Source organism: Schistocerca piceifrons, chromosome 8 (genome assembly GCF_021461385.2).
Source record: "Schistocerca piceifrons isolate TAMUIC-IGC-003096 chromosome 8, iqSchPice1.1, whole genome shotgun sequence".
In the NCBI taxonomy this organism is placed as follows: domain Eukaryota; kingdom Metazoa; phylum Arthropoda; class Insecta; order Orthoptera; family Acrididae; genus Schistocerca; species Schistocerca piceifrons.
The window spans coordinates 424,812,301-424,829,179 of record NC_060145.1 but is presented as its reverse complement, the minus strand read 5'-3'; the positions used below and the strand labels follow the sequence as shown (position 1 = coordinate 424,829,179).

At 43.6% G+C, this 16,879-nt stretch overlaps 1 protein-coding gene across 5 annotated transcripts in view; it reads right to left on the bottom strand.

Annotated features, from left to right (window-relative positions):
• LOC124711167 (protein piccolo-like) overlaps window positions 1–16,879 on the bottom strand; it is a 305,632-nt gene that overhangs the window by 246,494 nt on the left and 42,259 nt on the right. For all 5 annotated transcript variants that reach the window (XM_047241089.1, XM_047241087.1, XM_047241088.1 and 2 more), the window contains exons 2-3: window positions 14,416–14,624; window positions 1,746–2,047 (exon numbers count right to left, since the gene is read on the bottom strand). In XM_047241089.1, coding sequence (XP_047097045.1) covers window positions 1,746–2,047; window positions 14,416–14,624 — 511 coding nt within the window. The remainder of the gene's footprint in view (window positions 1–1,745; window positions 2,048–14,415; window positions 14,625–16,879) is intronic.

Genomic DNA, 16,879 nt, shown 5'->3' with positions numbered 1-16,879 from the left:
TTCATGATGCGCAGGTGGTCATAAAGAGCAACACTTCGTATCTGGTCTTCTCTTAGGGCAGTCATACAAGGGCTAAAGGCTTGCATGCAGCAGTTGTGTGTGTACACGTGTATGAACTGCCACTATCCTGAAATTAACTACCTGTGTCAGTACTAGCAGATGCCTGCTGCAGAGTGTCTTCACAGTGATTCACTCTGCCTGCATGAGGTAAAGCTGTTGTAACTAGTGTGGCTCAAGTTGGAGTAATTCTCTTCTTGGCTCACAATGGACTCTCGATGATTCCATAATTATCTTGGACCAGGCTGACAGACACAGTGATGACTCTTCGACATAGCATGTGCATTACTATAGACTGTTTTTGGGGAATAAATTGGTGAAGATTACTTACTCAGTGTTCGCATGTTCCTATTTCTCACAAACGCAATGCCTATACCTCCTCACAGCTACCACAAGGGTGCTTCAACCAAGGAGAGTGTGCCGCCACTCCCTGCCCTATCCCCATATTTACATATAACATAATTTGCATTCCACAGTGACACATGAGTATATATTTCAATTTTATCCAGTACCAAACTCAGTATATATTTCTATTTTTGTACACACTTTGTAATTCAGTTGTTTCGTACAAATGTCTTTGGTAGGTAGAGCATGCCAAAAACAGTTGAGCAGAGAGTTTGTAGTTCACACTTCACTCACTCACTCACTCACTCACTCACTCACGAATTAGTTCTTGCTTGTTGTCATGTTGAATAGTACATTATTTTATATTTAGAATCATTTCACAACTTTTGTTATATAAAAATTGCATGTGTATTTACATATCAATATAAAAATTTGATTTTGGAAATTTTATGCAATGGAATTTAATTTCTATTTAATGGGACATTGGAGCATTTATTACATGACCACCTTTTGTGAAAAATATTACGTTTCATGTTATTGTAAAAACATGAAATCAATGGTATGTGTGATATATGGCAAATAAATGGATGGATGTGTGCATAACAACAAAACAGTGTCCTTTTATAAATAATTAACCTGGTCATACAGTACTACTTACACCATCATTTCAACGAGCCACATTTTCAACAAGGAGCCACAAACAAATGCGTATTAAAATTGTTTTTTTCGCACCCTCCTCTTCAGCCATGAATTTCAGTTGCTCTATGTTAGCAAGTATGAACTTAAAGAGTACAATTGTAGTAAAAGACAGTTTTCATTATTTTAACTGAACACAAGAGTATTAGTGTACTACTGGGGAGGCGGAGGTTTCACAGCCCAGCACACAGTTTTAGTTTGCCAGGAAATTTCGTAACAAGATTTGGTCCAGCCAACTCTCGAGCGCTACTTGTTAATTTGAGACCCTTAAAAGGATGGACTTACGGAATAACTATAGAAGAGCCAGAGAGGGGCATCATTTCAACACAGTTTTGGTTTCTTTTAATAAGTGGAAGAGTATTGTGGAAGTATTTATTAAAACTCCACTGGCACAGAGTGCAAGACAGGCATAGTCTGTAGCTTAAATTCTGAGAATCTCTCCATATATTTGCCTCGAAACGACTGAAAAAGTAGAATAAGGGTTGAGATATATACCTACAGTCAGTCTCACACATTGTTAATTAATGAAACTGGTAGGGAGTGCAGAGTAGTAAGAGTAGGAGGGGTGGGGGAGTCGTGAAATCATGCCCATTGCATCATACAACTGACTGTCAAGTATAAATGTTTTTAAATACAATGAAATTCACCTCCTTGATATTAGATGCCAATCCTATAATGGCTGATGGCAACCGTGAATCTGCTGTCATCTGCTGCTGCTGCTGCTGCTGCTGCTGCTGCTGTTGAGCAGGAGGAGGAGGAGGAGGAGGAGGAGGAGGAGGAGGAGAACTCTGGTGTATGTGTATTTGCTGCAGGCCTAGCTGCAAGTGTTGCTGCTGTTGCTGTTGAAGCAGCACCTGCTCCTGCTGCTGCTGCTGCTGCTGCTGTGGTGGTGGTGGTGACTGTTGTTTTTCCTCTTGTGAGTCGCTCAGTGATGATGCAATTTCCAGTGCTGCAACAGTTTCCAAAGCAAGACATAAATTTTTGGACTGCACAAGCATTGTCTACCTACAGTTTAAAAACAGAGCAATGGTATTTTACATGCACTTTTCATAGTGTAATGGTAAGTCGGGAACCCTATTTCGCATATCATGAGGTAGGAGGAGTCGGACGAGTAAAACCTATGTGAAAAAACCTTTGTTCAACTGGCTTTTATTAATAGCATCATGTAAGAGCCCCTTTCTAGGGTAACAGTGAAGACCTTAACTGCAGCAACAGTGAGGAGAAAGGGTCTTCAGAATGGTGAGGCTGGTGAAAAAGGTACCAATGGGAGTATAAAGAGTACAAAAAATAACAACTGTATCCCAGAGGGGCACCTGCAGACAGCACCTGCCTCCTAGTGAGCAACTGATTTTAGGTGGGGTGGGGTGGGGTGGGAGGAGGAGGGGGGTGAGAGGGGGGGGGGGTATGGCAGCGAATGCAGGATAGTGAGCAGCACATACCAGCCCTCACCTCTCCAGCATCACAGTACAGTTTAAGGTAGTAGTTGTGTGGAGACACGACAGGAGACATCACATTTTTCTCAGGTAATTAATTTTGAAAGCAGAAATGTGTAAGCCACTGTAAATGATGTGTCACTGCTATTAATTAAACAAAAACTAAAAATCTAATATTCTTCATTATCAAGTAGGTTCATATTTCTCAATTAGACTTTACATGTGTAATGATTTTTAATCAATTTCCGCACTCTCGGTCTACTTGCTCTATTTTGTTATTACAAAAGCTTTTGTGTGCATAGTAGATGTAGCATGCAGTTTAGGTTGTGGTCTGAAAATGATTCCTCAAAAGCACATTATTGTTCCTCACCGTTGAAAACAGTTGTTGACTACTTCAGGCGGAAAGCAGCATTGATATTACAACTGCATCCATCTTGTGTAATCGAGGAAATCGATCCTGAGGAAAATGCTTGAAGAAATCTAGACTGTTCCTCTCGTTATTTAATTTCTCATTACATCCCCTGTTACACTACATGTCAGTTACCTGAAGCTGCAGATCAAAACAAATATTGTCAACAATCATTGAATATGGAGAGGAAGAGAGATTAAAATCACTCTGTAGTACTGTCACATTTTTAAATCAAAACTGGAAATCTTCCTTAAGATTACATAGAATAAATGGATAGTGTTCAAAATAGTCTTTTGATGAAGACAATTTTGGAAAAACAATTCGATTTCCTTCACCCAACAGATTCTTCCCAACGTGACAATTTCATTTTGAATGTTTGCATATGGCCAATGAAATGTGTTTTCAGGAAATTCTTATCCTAAAGTGAAGTGTTAACTTGTTTGGATGGCTGGTTCTATAAGTAAGGAACGTGGTGTCACATTTCTATGACGACTGTTTATGTTCATGAAGACATATGCTACTCATTTCCATGAACATAGCTATCTCGTATAAAAGATAAATTCCATTTAACAACTAGCCCCTACTAAAACCAGTGTATCTTAATGTAATAAGCCAGACTTCTTTGTCAGCTTTTGATATCTTCAAGGGAGTTCTCTATTTTGTGCTGTTGAAGTTCTTGCTCTCATATACACTCATACTCATAATGCTGATACATGGTGAAACAATGCTCTGGTGGTCAGTTTGTGGGTTTAAATCAGCTCGGGGTATGACCATGCTGTGCATTTGACCTGCAGTCGTCGCACGGTGGCACCGGCAGCAGTCCACATACACAGAGGTGTGTTGGTGCATGTCAGAGTACTGTGCAGCGAGTAACTGTGTAGACATTTTCAGACATGCTAATGGTGACTGTGTGTTGAAAATGGCTCATAGAACACATATTGATGACGTGATGAGGGGTAGAATACTAGGGAGACTGGAGGCTGGTCAAACACAGCAGGTCGTAGCATGGGCCCTCCGTGTGCCACGAAGTGTGATCTCAAGATTATGGCAACGATTCCAGCAGACAGGAAATGTGTCCAGGCACTACAGTACGGGACGTCCACAGTGTACAACACCACAAGAAGACCGATATCTCGCCATCAGTGCCCGCAGATGGCCACAGAGTACTGCAGGTGGCCTTGCTCAGGACCCTACCGCAGCCACTGGAACAGTTGACTCCAGACACACATTCTACAGGTGACTGAACAGACATGGTTTATTTGCCTGGAGACCTGCAAGGTGCATTCCACTGACCCCTGGTTACAGGACAGCCCATAAAGCCTGGTGTCAAGAACACAGTACATGGTCATTGGAACAGTGGTCCCATGTTATGTTCACGGATGAGTCCAGGTATAGTCTGAACAGTCATTCTTGCCGGGTTTTCATCTGGCGTGAAACAGGAACCAGATACCAACCCCTTAATGTCCTTGAAAGGGACCCGTGTGGAGGTCGTGGTTTGATGGTGTGGTGTGGGATTATGATTGGGCACATACACCCCTGCATGCCTTTGACAGAGGAACTGTAATAGGTAAGGTATACCGAGACGTCATTTTGCACCAGTATGTCCACCTTTTCGGGGGATACAGAGGGTCCCACCTTCCTCCTGATGGATGATAACGCACGGCCCCACCGAGCTGCCATCATGGAGGAGTACCTTGAAACACAATATATCAGGCGAACGGAGTGGCCTGCCTGTTCTCCAGACCTAAACCCCATTGAGCACGTCTGGGATGCTATCAGTCAACGTATCGCTGCAAGTCTTCAAACCCCTAGGATACTTCAGGAGCTCCGACAGGCACTTGTGCAAGAATGGGAGGCTATACCCCAGCAGCTGCTCGACCACCTGATCCAGAGTATGCCAACTCATTGTGCAGCCTGTGTACGTGTGCATGGTGATCATGTCCCATACTGATGTCAGGGTACATGTGCAGGAAACAGTGGCATTTTGTAGCACATGTGTTTCAGGACGATTTTCTGAACTTGTCACCAATACCGTGGACTTGCAGATCTGTGTCGTGTGTGTTCCCTATGTGCCTATGCTATTAGCGCCAGTTTTGTGTAGTGCCATGTTGTGTGGCACCACATTCTGCAATTATCCTTAATTTATGAGCAAAAGAGTATTATTAGTTGTAGAAACAACACTCATTACATTTTTCAAAGTGACATTACTGAACATGCATTCTCCATGCAAAGAATCCTTCTGATTTCACTGGGTATTGGAAGTTTTCCTTTCTTCTTCTTCTTCTTCTTCTTCTTCTTCTTCCCCCCCCCCCCTCCCCCCCTCCAATTCGGTTCCATTATGACTCCAGATTTATTTACAATATGGCTGGTATTTCGTCTCTAGATAATGAAACTAATAAATTCCATGATAAACTTACTTTACACACTTTATTCAGCATTGCTAGGAAAGTTCTTCATTGCTACAGACAAGTCTAGGAGCTCTTCTTGACCTCAAGTTCACTGTTTAACTGTCTGTTAAAAATGCCTAGTTGCACTGTAACAAACTCTTTATGAAGATTTACAAGAGGACTGAACGTTGCATACCATGTCATGTAAGTGATGTAGTGACTACCATGTTAGATAACAGCAACTTATGAAACAAGATTCCTCGCACGGGAGACTGAGATGCAAAGACATTACTGGTCTTTCACACAACTGACTAGCCATTGCTGCTTAGGTGGCTGCACTAACCATCTCCCCATTCACAGTTGACTATTCCACTGTGTTGTCTTAACCAAAGGGTGCATGCGCATTTATTCTCACTCCCCACCCCACAGCAACTTGTCTGCTAGCAAGCAGGAGCCTGAGCAGACATGAGTGGTCATCAAGCCCTGCATATCTCCATGTAAAAGAGGACAGAGAGAAGGCTTCACCTCACCCTGATCTCTGGGAGGAGAACACACTGATTATACATATATGAAAGCAAGAAAAGGAGAAAGAAGGAAAGAATGATAAAGATTTGAACATAAATTGTCCACACACTGCTACAAGCAGGAAAGCTAAAAAAATGCAAAACAATGAAAAGGAACAGATTACATGCACTTGGCATGTGTGAAATGAGATGGGGAATGAAGGTGCAATATATTGATGGAAGACTGATGGTGGTATGAGTGCAGGGTAGTATGAAAGATGTGGTATTAACACAGGTATGCAAGGTGAAGCAAATAAGAGTGACCTGGACAAATGGAAGCCATTTGCGATAGCATTAATGGAAGAGGAAAAAAAAAATACAGTTACTTCTAACAGGATGGAGCAACTGCCCATACAGTCAGCTGAACCTCTGAGCACATTTACACAATCTTCACGCCAGACAGAGCTGTTAGTGGAGGTCAGTCTGACCGTAACTCTAGAAGGCAACTCAAGTCACCTGATCAGTCAGTGTGCAATTACTTTGTGTGGGGAGTGCTCAAGTCTAAAGTGTATCACAACAACTCCCATAGTTTCAAGAGCTGCGACAGAACATTTTGGATGAGATTGCAGCAATTCCAGCAGTCCAGCTTTGTTCCGTCTTCAGCAACTTGCTGACCAGGGCCCGAATGTGCCAAGAGGCGACTAGTAGTCACTTTCAATATCTGCTGTAGTCAGGTTAGTATTGTATTTCCTTTCCACTGCTATGTTTCTTTGTATTCTGGAACTCTGTTCTCTGGGCCACTTTCATTGCCCCACCCTGTACAAGCGAACCAGCTAGCATAGAGACAAGGAGGTGGAAAAATATTACGAGAAGATTCAAGAGTTTATAGAGAAATAAAATAGAAATTCTTGCATCATCATTATAGGAGACTGGACTGTAGTGATGGGTGTAGGAAGAGATGAAGACACAGTACGAAAATCTGGATTAGAAATAAGATATGAGAGAGACAAACAGCTAATTAACTTTTGCAAAGAAAACTCACTAGTGGTAACACATTATTTTAAATTCACAAAAGGAGGTATTATGCATGGAGCTCAAATTTGAATAAGGGAATGTATCACCTGGACTACATCCTGAGACAGGAAATATCTGAAAATGTCAAAGCTTACCCAGGAGCAGACAAATTCAGACCACAACCTCACAGTGGGAGAAATACAAGTGAAGTTGGGGAGGGGGAGGGATAGTATGGTGGTGGGGGGTGGCGGACAGTGAAGTGTTGCAGGTTAGACAAAGGACAGGGGAAAGGTGGGGAGGGAGGGTTAGGTAGCAGAAAAGGAGAAAAATAGAAAGACTGGGTGTGATGGTGGAATGACGGATGCGTAGTGCTGGAATGGGAACAGGGAAGGGGCTGGATTGGTGAGGATTGTGACTAATGAAGGTTGAGGCCAGGAGGTTTACAGTAACGTAGGATGTGTTGCAGGGTAAGTTCCCACCTGTGCAATTCAGAAAAGCTGGTGTTGGTGGGAAGGCTCCATATGGCACAAGCTGTGAAGCAGTCATTGAAATGAAGGGTATCATGTTTGGCAGCATGTTCAGGAACAGGGTGGTCCACTTGTTTCTTGGCCACAGTTTGTCGGTGGCCATTCAATGCCTGCATAGAATTCAGCATGGTGGTTGCTGCTTAGCTTGTAGACCACATGACTGGTTTCACAGGTAGCCCTGCCTTTGATGGGATAGGTGATGCTAGTGACCAGACTGGAGTAGGTGGTAGTGGGAGGATGTATGGGACAGGTCTTGCATCTAGGTCTATTACAGTGGTATGAGCCATGAGGTAAGGGATTGGGAGTAGGTGCTGTGTAAGCATAGACGAGTATATTGTGTAGGTTCAGTGAACAGTGAAATACCCCTGTGGGAGGGGTAGGAAGGATAGTCAGTACGACATTTCTCATTTCAGGGTACGACGAGAGGTAATTGAAACCCTGGCGTAGAATGTAATTCAGTTGCTCCAGTCCTAATTGGTACTGAGTTACGAGGGGAACGCTCCTCTGTGACTGGACGGTGGAGCTTTGGGAGGTGGTGGGAGCCATAAAAGTAAGGCATGAGAGATTTGTTTTTGTACAAGGTTGGGAGAATAATTACAATCAGTGAAGGCTTCAGTGAGATCCTCAGTATATTACAAGAGGGACTGCTCATCACTGGAGATGTGATGACTATGGGTGGCTAGGGTGTACGAAAGGGACTTCTTGGTATGGAATGGGTGGAAGCTGTTGAAGTGGAGGTATTGCTAATGTTTAGTAGGTCTGATATGGATGGAGGTAATTATGTAGCCATCTTTGAGATGGAGGTCAACATCTAGGATGCTTGCTTGGTGTGTAGAGTAGGACCAGGTGAAGCAAATGGGGGGAGAAGTCATTGAGATTCTGGAGGAATGTGGAAAGGGTGTCCTCACCTTCAATCCAGATAGCAAAGATGTCATCACTGAATCTGAACTGGATGAGGGATTTAGGATTGTGGGTTTTTAGGAAGGATGGCCCATGAATAGGTTGGCATAGGATGGTGCCATGCAGGTGCCCATTGCCATACCCCGGATTTGTCTGTAGGTATTACCTTCAAAGGAGAAGTAATTGTGGGTGAGGATATAGTTGGAAGGAAGGAGGTGGTTGGTTTACAATTTGTCAGGTGTTGGAAAAGGTAGTGTTCAATAGCAGTAAGGCCATGGGCATTAAGAATGTTGGTGTACAGACCACTGGCATCAATAGTGATGAGCAGGGCACCGTGGGATAAAGTGACGAACTGTGGAGTGTCGAAGGAGGAAATGTTTGGTATCTTCTATATAGGAGGGTAGGTTCCGGGTAAAAGGTTGAAGGTGTTGGTCTCAAGAGCAGAGATTCTCTCAGTGGCGGCATAGTAGCCGGCCGCAATGGGGTGTCCTGGATGGTTAGATTTATGGACTTCAGGAGGCATATAGAAGATAGGACTGTGGGGAGTGGTAGGGGTGAGTAGAGAGACTGACTCCTGGGAGAGATTCTGGGATGGGCCTAAGTATTTGAGTAGTGGCTTGAGATCCTGCTGGATTAAAGGATGGCGTCACTGTGGCAAGGTTTATAGGTGGAAGTATCTGACATTTGGCCGAGTCCTTCTGCCAGGTAATCCTTGTGGTTCAAAACAACAGTGGTGGAGCCTTTTTCCATTTATAAGGTCGGCACCAGTTTTTAGATGGTGAACTGCGGTTCTTTCAGCGGATGTAAGATTAGCTTGCATGTTGAGGGATTTGGAGAATGATGGTGAGGCAAGGTTCCATGTTAAGAAATTCTAAAAAGTTAACAGGGGGTGGTTTGGGGGCAGTGGGTGTAGGTCACAGTTGGATGGCGGAGTGAGCAGAGTTAGTAAAGGTTCCATATTGGTCTTTGGTTGAATCTGATTTGTAGGGTTGGTGGCGAAAAAGTGTTTCCACATTAGGAACTGGGTAAAGGTCTTTAACAAGTCCTGCGTGATTGAATTTAGGAGTGGTGCGAAAGGTGAGGCCATTGGAAAGGATTAATATTTCTGTGGGGCTAAGGCTTCTGGAGGAAAGGTTCGTCACGGTGTTGCATGTCTGTTTAGGTTATGGATTCTGTGTGGTGATGGGAGGGAGTTTTAGGGGGAAGTGGGGGGGGGGGGGGGGGGTTAATGTAGTAGATCTGCGAGACAGAGTTTGTCAGCTATGAGGGGACATGAGGGACGTTTGGAGGTTGTTGTATTGATTGTGGACAGTGGTACTCCAAGGCGGGAGTACGAAGTGAGCAGGATGGAGAGCTTTTTGAGGTGGCATTGTGCATGTTGTTCAAGTTCCTGCAGGGCAAGAGTTTCAATGTGTGTTACGGGTTCCAGGAATTTGGGATTGCATAGCAGGAGAATTTTGCGGATGGAGGGAAGGTACTGCAGGAGATTTGGGCTTGGTTGATATGGTTTTGCAGGACTATGTTGGTGAGGGCTAAGGACTGCCGGAATCTGAACAGGTGGAGGTCGTCATAGTAGTAGGGGTGGCAGCCAGAGATGGGTAATTTGATGGTAAGGCCATTAGGGGGGATTCCACGAGCCAGGCAACAATGCAGGAACTGTATGTGCGACTGGGATCTTGCTAGGGATAAGGAAACTTTTCTGTATTGAGGCGGATGGAAAGAACAGGGATCCATGGTGGTGGAAAAATGCACTACCTTTTCTCCATCCACAAAATTCTTCTGTTATGCAATCCCAAATTCCTGGAACCCATAACACACACAAACTCTTGCCCTGCTGGAACTTGAGCAACATGCACAATGCCACCTCAAAAAGCTCTCCATTATGCTCACCTCCAACTCCCGCCTTGGAGTACCACTGTCCACCACCTCTACAACTTCCAAACCGCCTCCACATCCCCTCATAGCTGACAAACACTGCCTCGCAGACCTACTACACTTACCCCACCCTTCAAAACTCCCTCTCACCACCACACAGAATCCAGAACCTAAACAGACCTGCAACACCATCATGAACCTTTCCTCCAGAAGCCTTAGGTTTACAGAAATATCAGTCCTTCCCTAAGGCCTCATCTTTTGCCCCATTCTCAAATACTATCATGCAGGACTCGTTAAAGACCTTCTCCTCCATCTCCCGCCCCCTACAGTGGAAACACTTTTTCGCCACCAACCCTACCTATCTGACTCAACCAAAGACCAATACTGAACCTTGACAACCTCAGTTCACTCCTCCATCCAACCATGCTCCACACCCACTGTCCACAAACTGACCCCTGTTAACTTTCCAGAATTTCTTAACCTTGAACCTTGGCTCACCATCATTCCCCAAATACACATGCAAACTAAACTTACATCCACTGAAAGAACTGAAGTCCACCATCTAAAAACTGATCCTCACCTTATAATCCTACCTGCAGACAAAGACTCCACCACTGCTGTTCTGATTACCTGGCGGAAGAACTCTGCCAGATGTCAGATACTTCAACCTACAAACCTTGCAAAAATGATGCAATTCCAGTAATCCCGCAGGATTTCCAATCACTACTCAAATCCTTAGGATCATCCTAAACCTTTCCCCACAGTCCACCTCTCTACTCACCCCTACCACTCCCTACACTCCTACCTTCTACATGCTTCTCCTGAAGTCCATAAACCTAGCCACCCAAGACGCCCCAGTGCGGCAGGTTACTGTGCCCCACTAAGAGAATCTCTGCTCTCATAGACCAACATCTTCAACCTTTACCCGGAACCTATCCTCCTATATAAAAGATACCAACCATTTCCTCCCTTGACTCTTCACATTTCCTGTCCCTTTACCACGCGGTGCCCTGCTCGTCACTATTGATGCCACCTCCCTATACACTAACATTCCTAATGCCCAATGCCTTACCACTATTGAACACTGTCTTTCCCAACACTCGACAAACTCCAAACCAACCACTTCCTTCCTAGTCACCATGACCAACTATATCCTCGCCCAAAATTAGTTCTCCTTTGAAGGCATTACCTACAAACAAATCCACAGTACAGCTATGGGCATCCACATGGCACCATCCTATGCCAACCTATTCATGGGACATCCTTCCTAAAAACCCAGAATCCGAAACCCCTCACCCAGTTAGGATTCACTGATGACATCCTTGCTTTGTAGATCAAAGATGAGGACACCCTATCCCCATTTCTCCAGAACCTCAAAACCTTTCCCCCATTTGCTTCACTTGGTCCTACTCAACACAGCAAGCCATCTTCGTAGATGTCTACCACCACTTCAAAGATGGTTAGATCAATATCTCCGTCCATATCAAACCTACTAACCATCAGCAATACCTCCACTTCAACAGCTTCCACCCGTTCCATCAGGAAGTCCCTTCCGTACAGCCTAGCCACCCATGGTCGTCGCATCTCCAGTGATGAGCAGTCCCTCTCAAAATACACCGAGGGGCTCACTGAAGCCTTCATTGACCGTAATTACCCTCCCAACCTTGTACAAAAACAAATCTACCGTGCCTTATCTTTCCAGTCCCCCACCACCTCCAAAAGATCTGCCATCCAGCCACAGAAGAGCATTCCCCTCTTAACTCAGTACCAACCAGGACTGGAGCAACTGAATTACTTTCTCTGCCAGGGTTTTGATTACTCTCGTCATGCTCTAAAATGAGAAATGTCCTGCCCACTATCCTTCCCTTCCCTCCCACAGTTGTATTCCACCGTCCACCAAACTTACGCAATATACTCATCCATTCCTACACAACCCTTTCTCCCAATCCCTTATCTCATGGCTCATACCACTGTAATAGACCTAGATGCAAGACCTGTCCCATACATCCTCCCACTACCACCTACTCCAGTCTGGTCACTAGCATCACCTACCCCATCAAAGGCAGGGCTACCTGTGAAACCAGTCATGTGGTCTACAAGCTAAGCTGCAACCACTGTGCTGCATTCTACGTAGGCATGACAACCAACAAGCTGTCTGTCTGCACGAATGGCCACCAACAAACTGTGGCCAAGAAACAAGTGGATCACCCTGTTCCTGAACATGCTGCCAAACATGATACCCTTCATTTCAATGACTGCTTCACAGCCTGTGTCATATGGAGCCTTCCCACCAACACCAACTTTTCTGAATTGCACAGGTGGGAACTTTCCTTGCAATACATCCTACGTTGCCATAACCCTCCTGGCCTCAACCTTCATTAGTCACTATCCTCGCCAATCCAGCCCCTTCCCTGTTCCCATTCCAGCACTACACAGCCATCATTCCTCCACCACACCCAGTCTTTCTATTTCTCTCCTTTTCTGCTACACACCCCTCCCTCCCCACCTCTCCCCTGTCCTTTGTCTAGCCTGCAGCACTTCACTGTCTGCCACCCCCACCATACTATCCCTCCCCCTCCCCACCCCAGCCTCCTCCTTACCCCACTCAGTCGCCACTCCCATCATGCACTGGTGCTGCTGCTTAAAGTGTGGTCTCAGTTGCCTGAGACTGCAGTCATGCGTGTGAGTTGCATTTGTGTGAGTGTATGTGTGTGCGCATGTGTGTGTGTTGTTGATGAAGGCCTAATGGCTGGAAGCTATAATAGTCTTTTTGTAGTACCTATCTGCAACTCAGCATCTCCACTTTATGGTAAGTGGCAACTTTCCTTCTCATAATACTGTTATACCTGGAACAGATTATTGCAAAATGCTATATGGAGAGAGTGGAATGTGTATTGCTGGGAAGAGAATACAATGTGTAACATTTGTCGATAACATGATATTAGTGGCAGAAAGTGTACAAACTGTAAATAAAATGCTAAAAGATCTGAGCGAAACCTGTGTAAGATGTGGGATGATAATCAACATAGCAAAAACAAAAAGTATGGTGATCAGCAAACAGGAAGGAGTCTGAATAATATTATAGTATGTCAAGTTGTTATTAGCCAAATAAGAGCATTTAAATATCTTGGAAGTATGATCATTGAAGACTTGACATTTCATCAGAAGGTGAAAATTCATATTTCTATAACAAAGAAGGTACTCAATACAAAGAGGAAAGTTGTTGTTGTTGTTGTTGTTGTTGCAATCTTCAGTCCAGAGACTGGTTTGATTGAGCTTTCCATGCTACTCTATCCTGTGAAAGCTTCTTCATCTCTGAGTAATCACTGCATCTACCTGGTTGCCTTGATCCAAAGCTTTCAGTATGTCATGTGAAAAAAGTGAGAGTTTGGTTTCACATGATTGATGTTTTTGAAATCCATGCTGGTTGATTTGACATGCCATCAAAGGAGGTCAATGGTACGATTTATCGATGACAATCAACTCTTCAGGAAAAGTGACAGAATTACAGCACCTGTTGAACAGATTTAACAGTATAATGAGCACAGAATATGGATTGATAGTAAACCAAATAAAGACAAAAGTAATGAGGAGTAGCACAAATGAAATACTTGGGGGAATGTAGTGGCTTTAAAACCGTAAGGGTGACAGGGACTAAAATGAATCTAACATATAATTGAGGACATTGGGTGTAAGTGCTACTCTGAAATTGAGGCTGGCACAGGAGAAGGATTCATGGTGAGCCACATCAAACCAGCAAAAACACTGATGACAAAAAATGATGGCCTCAGTAGACTTAAGGTGCGCCACAGTGCAGTAGCAGACAGGCTAGAGTGATGGATATTGTGAGCAGGGAACACAGAGCAGCTGGCTGGTGAGCCGACAGGCTGGTGGACCAGCCTGCTGTGTGCCATGCAATGGCAGGCTGCACTCAGCCCACCAACCTGGCACACCTGGAGAGCTTTCCCATGGCGCATACAGGCCAGGCCTGCGAGACCCAGCCTTGCCAGGCTGAATCCTGTGCCGTGTACTATTCTAACCGCAGCAATGCCAAAGTCTGATCAGATTTCCTTTTCAGCAAATCTGTCTCATCAACAGAGCCAGTTACTCAACTGACAGCAACTGACAATACAAGCCATTATCATAGCATCCTATCTGTTACTGGCACCAGTTTGATAGACACACATCCCACTGGTGACTGTCTTGTCACCATCTGCCACATGATTGTAGGAAGGTTGCGATTCTCATGTATACAATCTTGTGCTTTACCTCCAGTTGTTTGTACATGTGTAGAATGTGGTACAGAAGACTGTTGTGAAGCAGCTGCTGTGAAGAAACTGGATGCTGACGGAGAAGTGACGACGTACTGTTGACCAATGGCTGGTGAGGTTGTCTTTCTTTCTTGTTGTTGTGAGACTTGTGGTTGAGGTGCTGCTGCTGAAGATGGCACTTCAACCTCACGGAATAGAAGTACACGCCTACAAGACAAAGATTGAAAAACAGTTTATACTTGTCTGCGTTTGTCCGAGGTGAATACAAAACTGCATGTCTTAAAGTTCATATAAAACTATGTACATTTCAGAAATAGGCATTAATATCACACTAGTGACATTCGTAAATGGTTTTACTGTTATAAAAACAATATATCTAATATAATAAAATGTCAGCATAGCAATGACACAGCATATGCTCATATTACAAGAATTGCCATTTTTACATTATGTTAAATACCCTGTAAGTGAACCTGGTCTTAAATGAAATTCATTTAAAGTTCTGGAAAGCTGATGTCCTAATATCACATTGATGATTCCTTTATTTCTTTTTTTTTTTAATTTTTTCTACCAAATATGACTATAAAGTAAGCTAATAACAGGTATCATTCAACAGTGTTTCTGTCCTACACAAAGATCAACAATGCATTTCAAGAGGCAGTGCTCTCATCATCAGGTAGTAAAACTTAGCTCATTAGGTTAAAATACTCAGAAGTCTACCAACATAATTGTCATATTCATGACATGAAATAGAATAAAAATACAATGGACTGTGGGTGCTTGTCTCACATGAAAATCATTGACTTCTGTTAGTAGCCATTCCATCACTCATCGCACCAGGTCATGTCCTGCTGTGGGCTCCGAGAGTGTCAACTTGACATTTCTGCAGAGGTCCAGGGGTCATTGTGTACTGACGGACAGTACTAGGTAAGCAGAGTTATTAGCTCAGCCATAACACTAAGCTATTGGTTGCCTATCTTGCCTTACTTCCGAGGTTTACAATCATTTGCCTCTACCTAATTTGTTAAAGAAGTATTGCAAATCTATAATCATGCACCTTCCCTACAACAATTCAAAAAAAAAAAAAAAAGAGGAAGGAAAAACTCATTCTGTTGACTTTCCCTCGCGTATTCAGAATATTGCCATATTTCTTATCATGAATGGTGATCTCCAGTTAGTTATTCCAGCTAGTCGAGTTTTCTCCCTTTCTTTTCTACCTGTAAGATCTCTGTCATCTTTTATTCCCTTACGGGGATGGCCTGTTTCGTATACATGGTTCACAGCAGCTGAATTGTCCTAGTTACTTAATCTGAATGCATTTTTATGTTTCTTGAATCTGATAACATATATTCCTCCTGTCTGTCCAATATAGTTTGCATCACAGGACACGCACTGAATTTTATAAACTCTCACTCTTTCAAACTTATTTATCTTTTTATCAAAATTATGCTTCAGGTTATACCTCCCTAGATTATTTGTCTGGAATTTGTTTCTGTGTAGTTTAAAGATATTTGCGATCTTTTGCGAGACCATATTGATTTCTAGCTTCTTACTGATGTTTATTGTGTCTCTCTATCCTTTCTGATTGGCACATCGGCTGCCCTATGTATGGAATTACAGCAACAGCTCTCAGTTTCCTGTCTGCAGTAAATGCATACTTACTGCCCTTTCCTGTAATACGCAAATTGAGGAACTGCAAACTGCTGTCGATTTCACGCTCCACAGTAAACTCATTTTTTCCTAGGGGCATCATCGAACTTCTTTACTATCCTCAGAACCATCAACAAGCAACAAAATATGTCTATTATCAAAATTTTACCTATAATGGTTTGTCCTCCAAGGAGACACTGCCTTATTGAAGGCACCTTCAGTGCCAGGTGGGAGGATTTGTGCACTTAAATGAAGTCGAGAGTTGTGCCAGTGGCAGTGTAGCTACTGGCAGGGTCACCCTAGCTGGAGCGATTTCAACTGAGAAGCGAAACACAGTGTGTCCCACAACATAGGGCAGGGAGCTTCCCTAAGGGAGACAGCCCCAACAAAAAATCTGGCAGGTCGCAATATCTAGAGGTGGCAACCCATCACATGACTTAACATGTGCAGCACTCTTAATGCAGCCAGGGAATTATAAAATTACTGGAAAACTCACAAACAGCCTCAGCTACAGAACTGGATCAACTGGTGACAACTGGAAAATCTTAAAGGAAAAACGATTTGGCATTACGGATTATTTGTCTTTGGAAAGTGGAATATTGCAAGATTGACCAACAAAGAAAATGAGTTTAATCAGGTACTCAAAGAGAGGACAGTAGACACTGCAATAATAACAGAAATTACGGAAAAACTAAAAGGAACAACAGATTTGACAAACTACTGGATGGCTTACAATGGCGTCCCACAAAGAAGTGTGTGTGTGTGTGTGTGTGTGTGTGTGTGTGTGTGTGTGTGTGTGGAGATCTGATGGG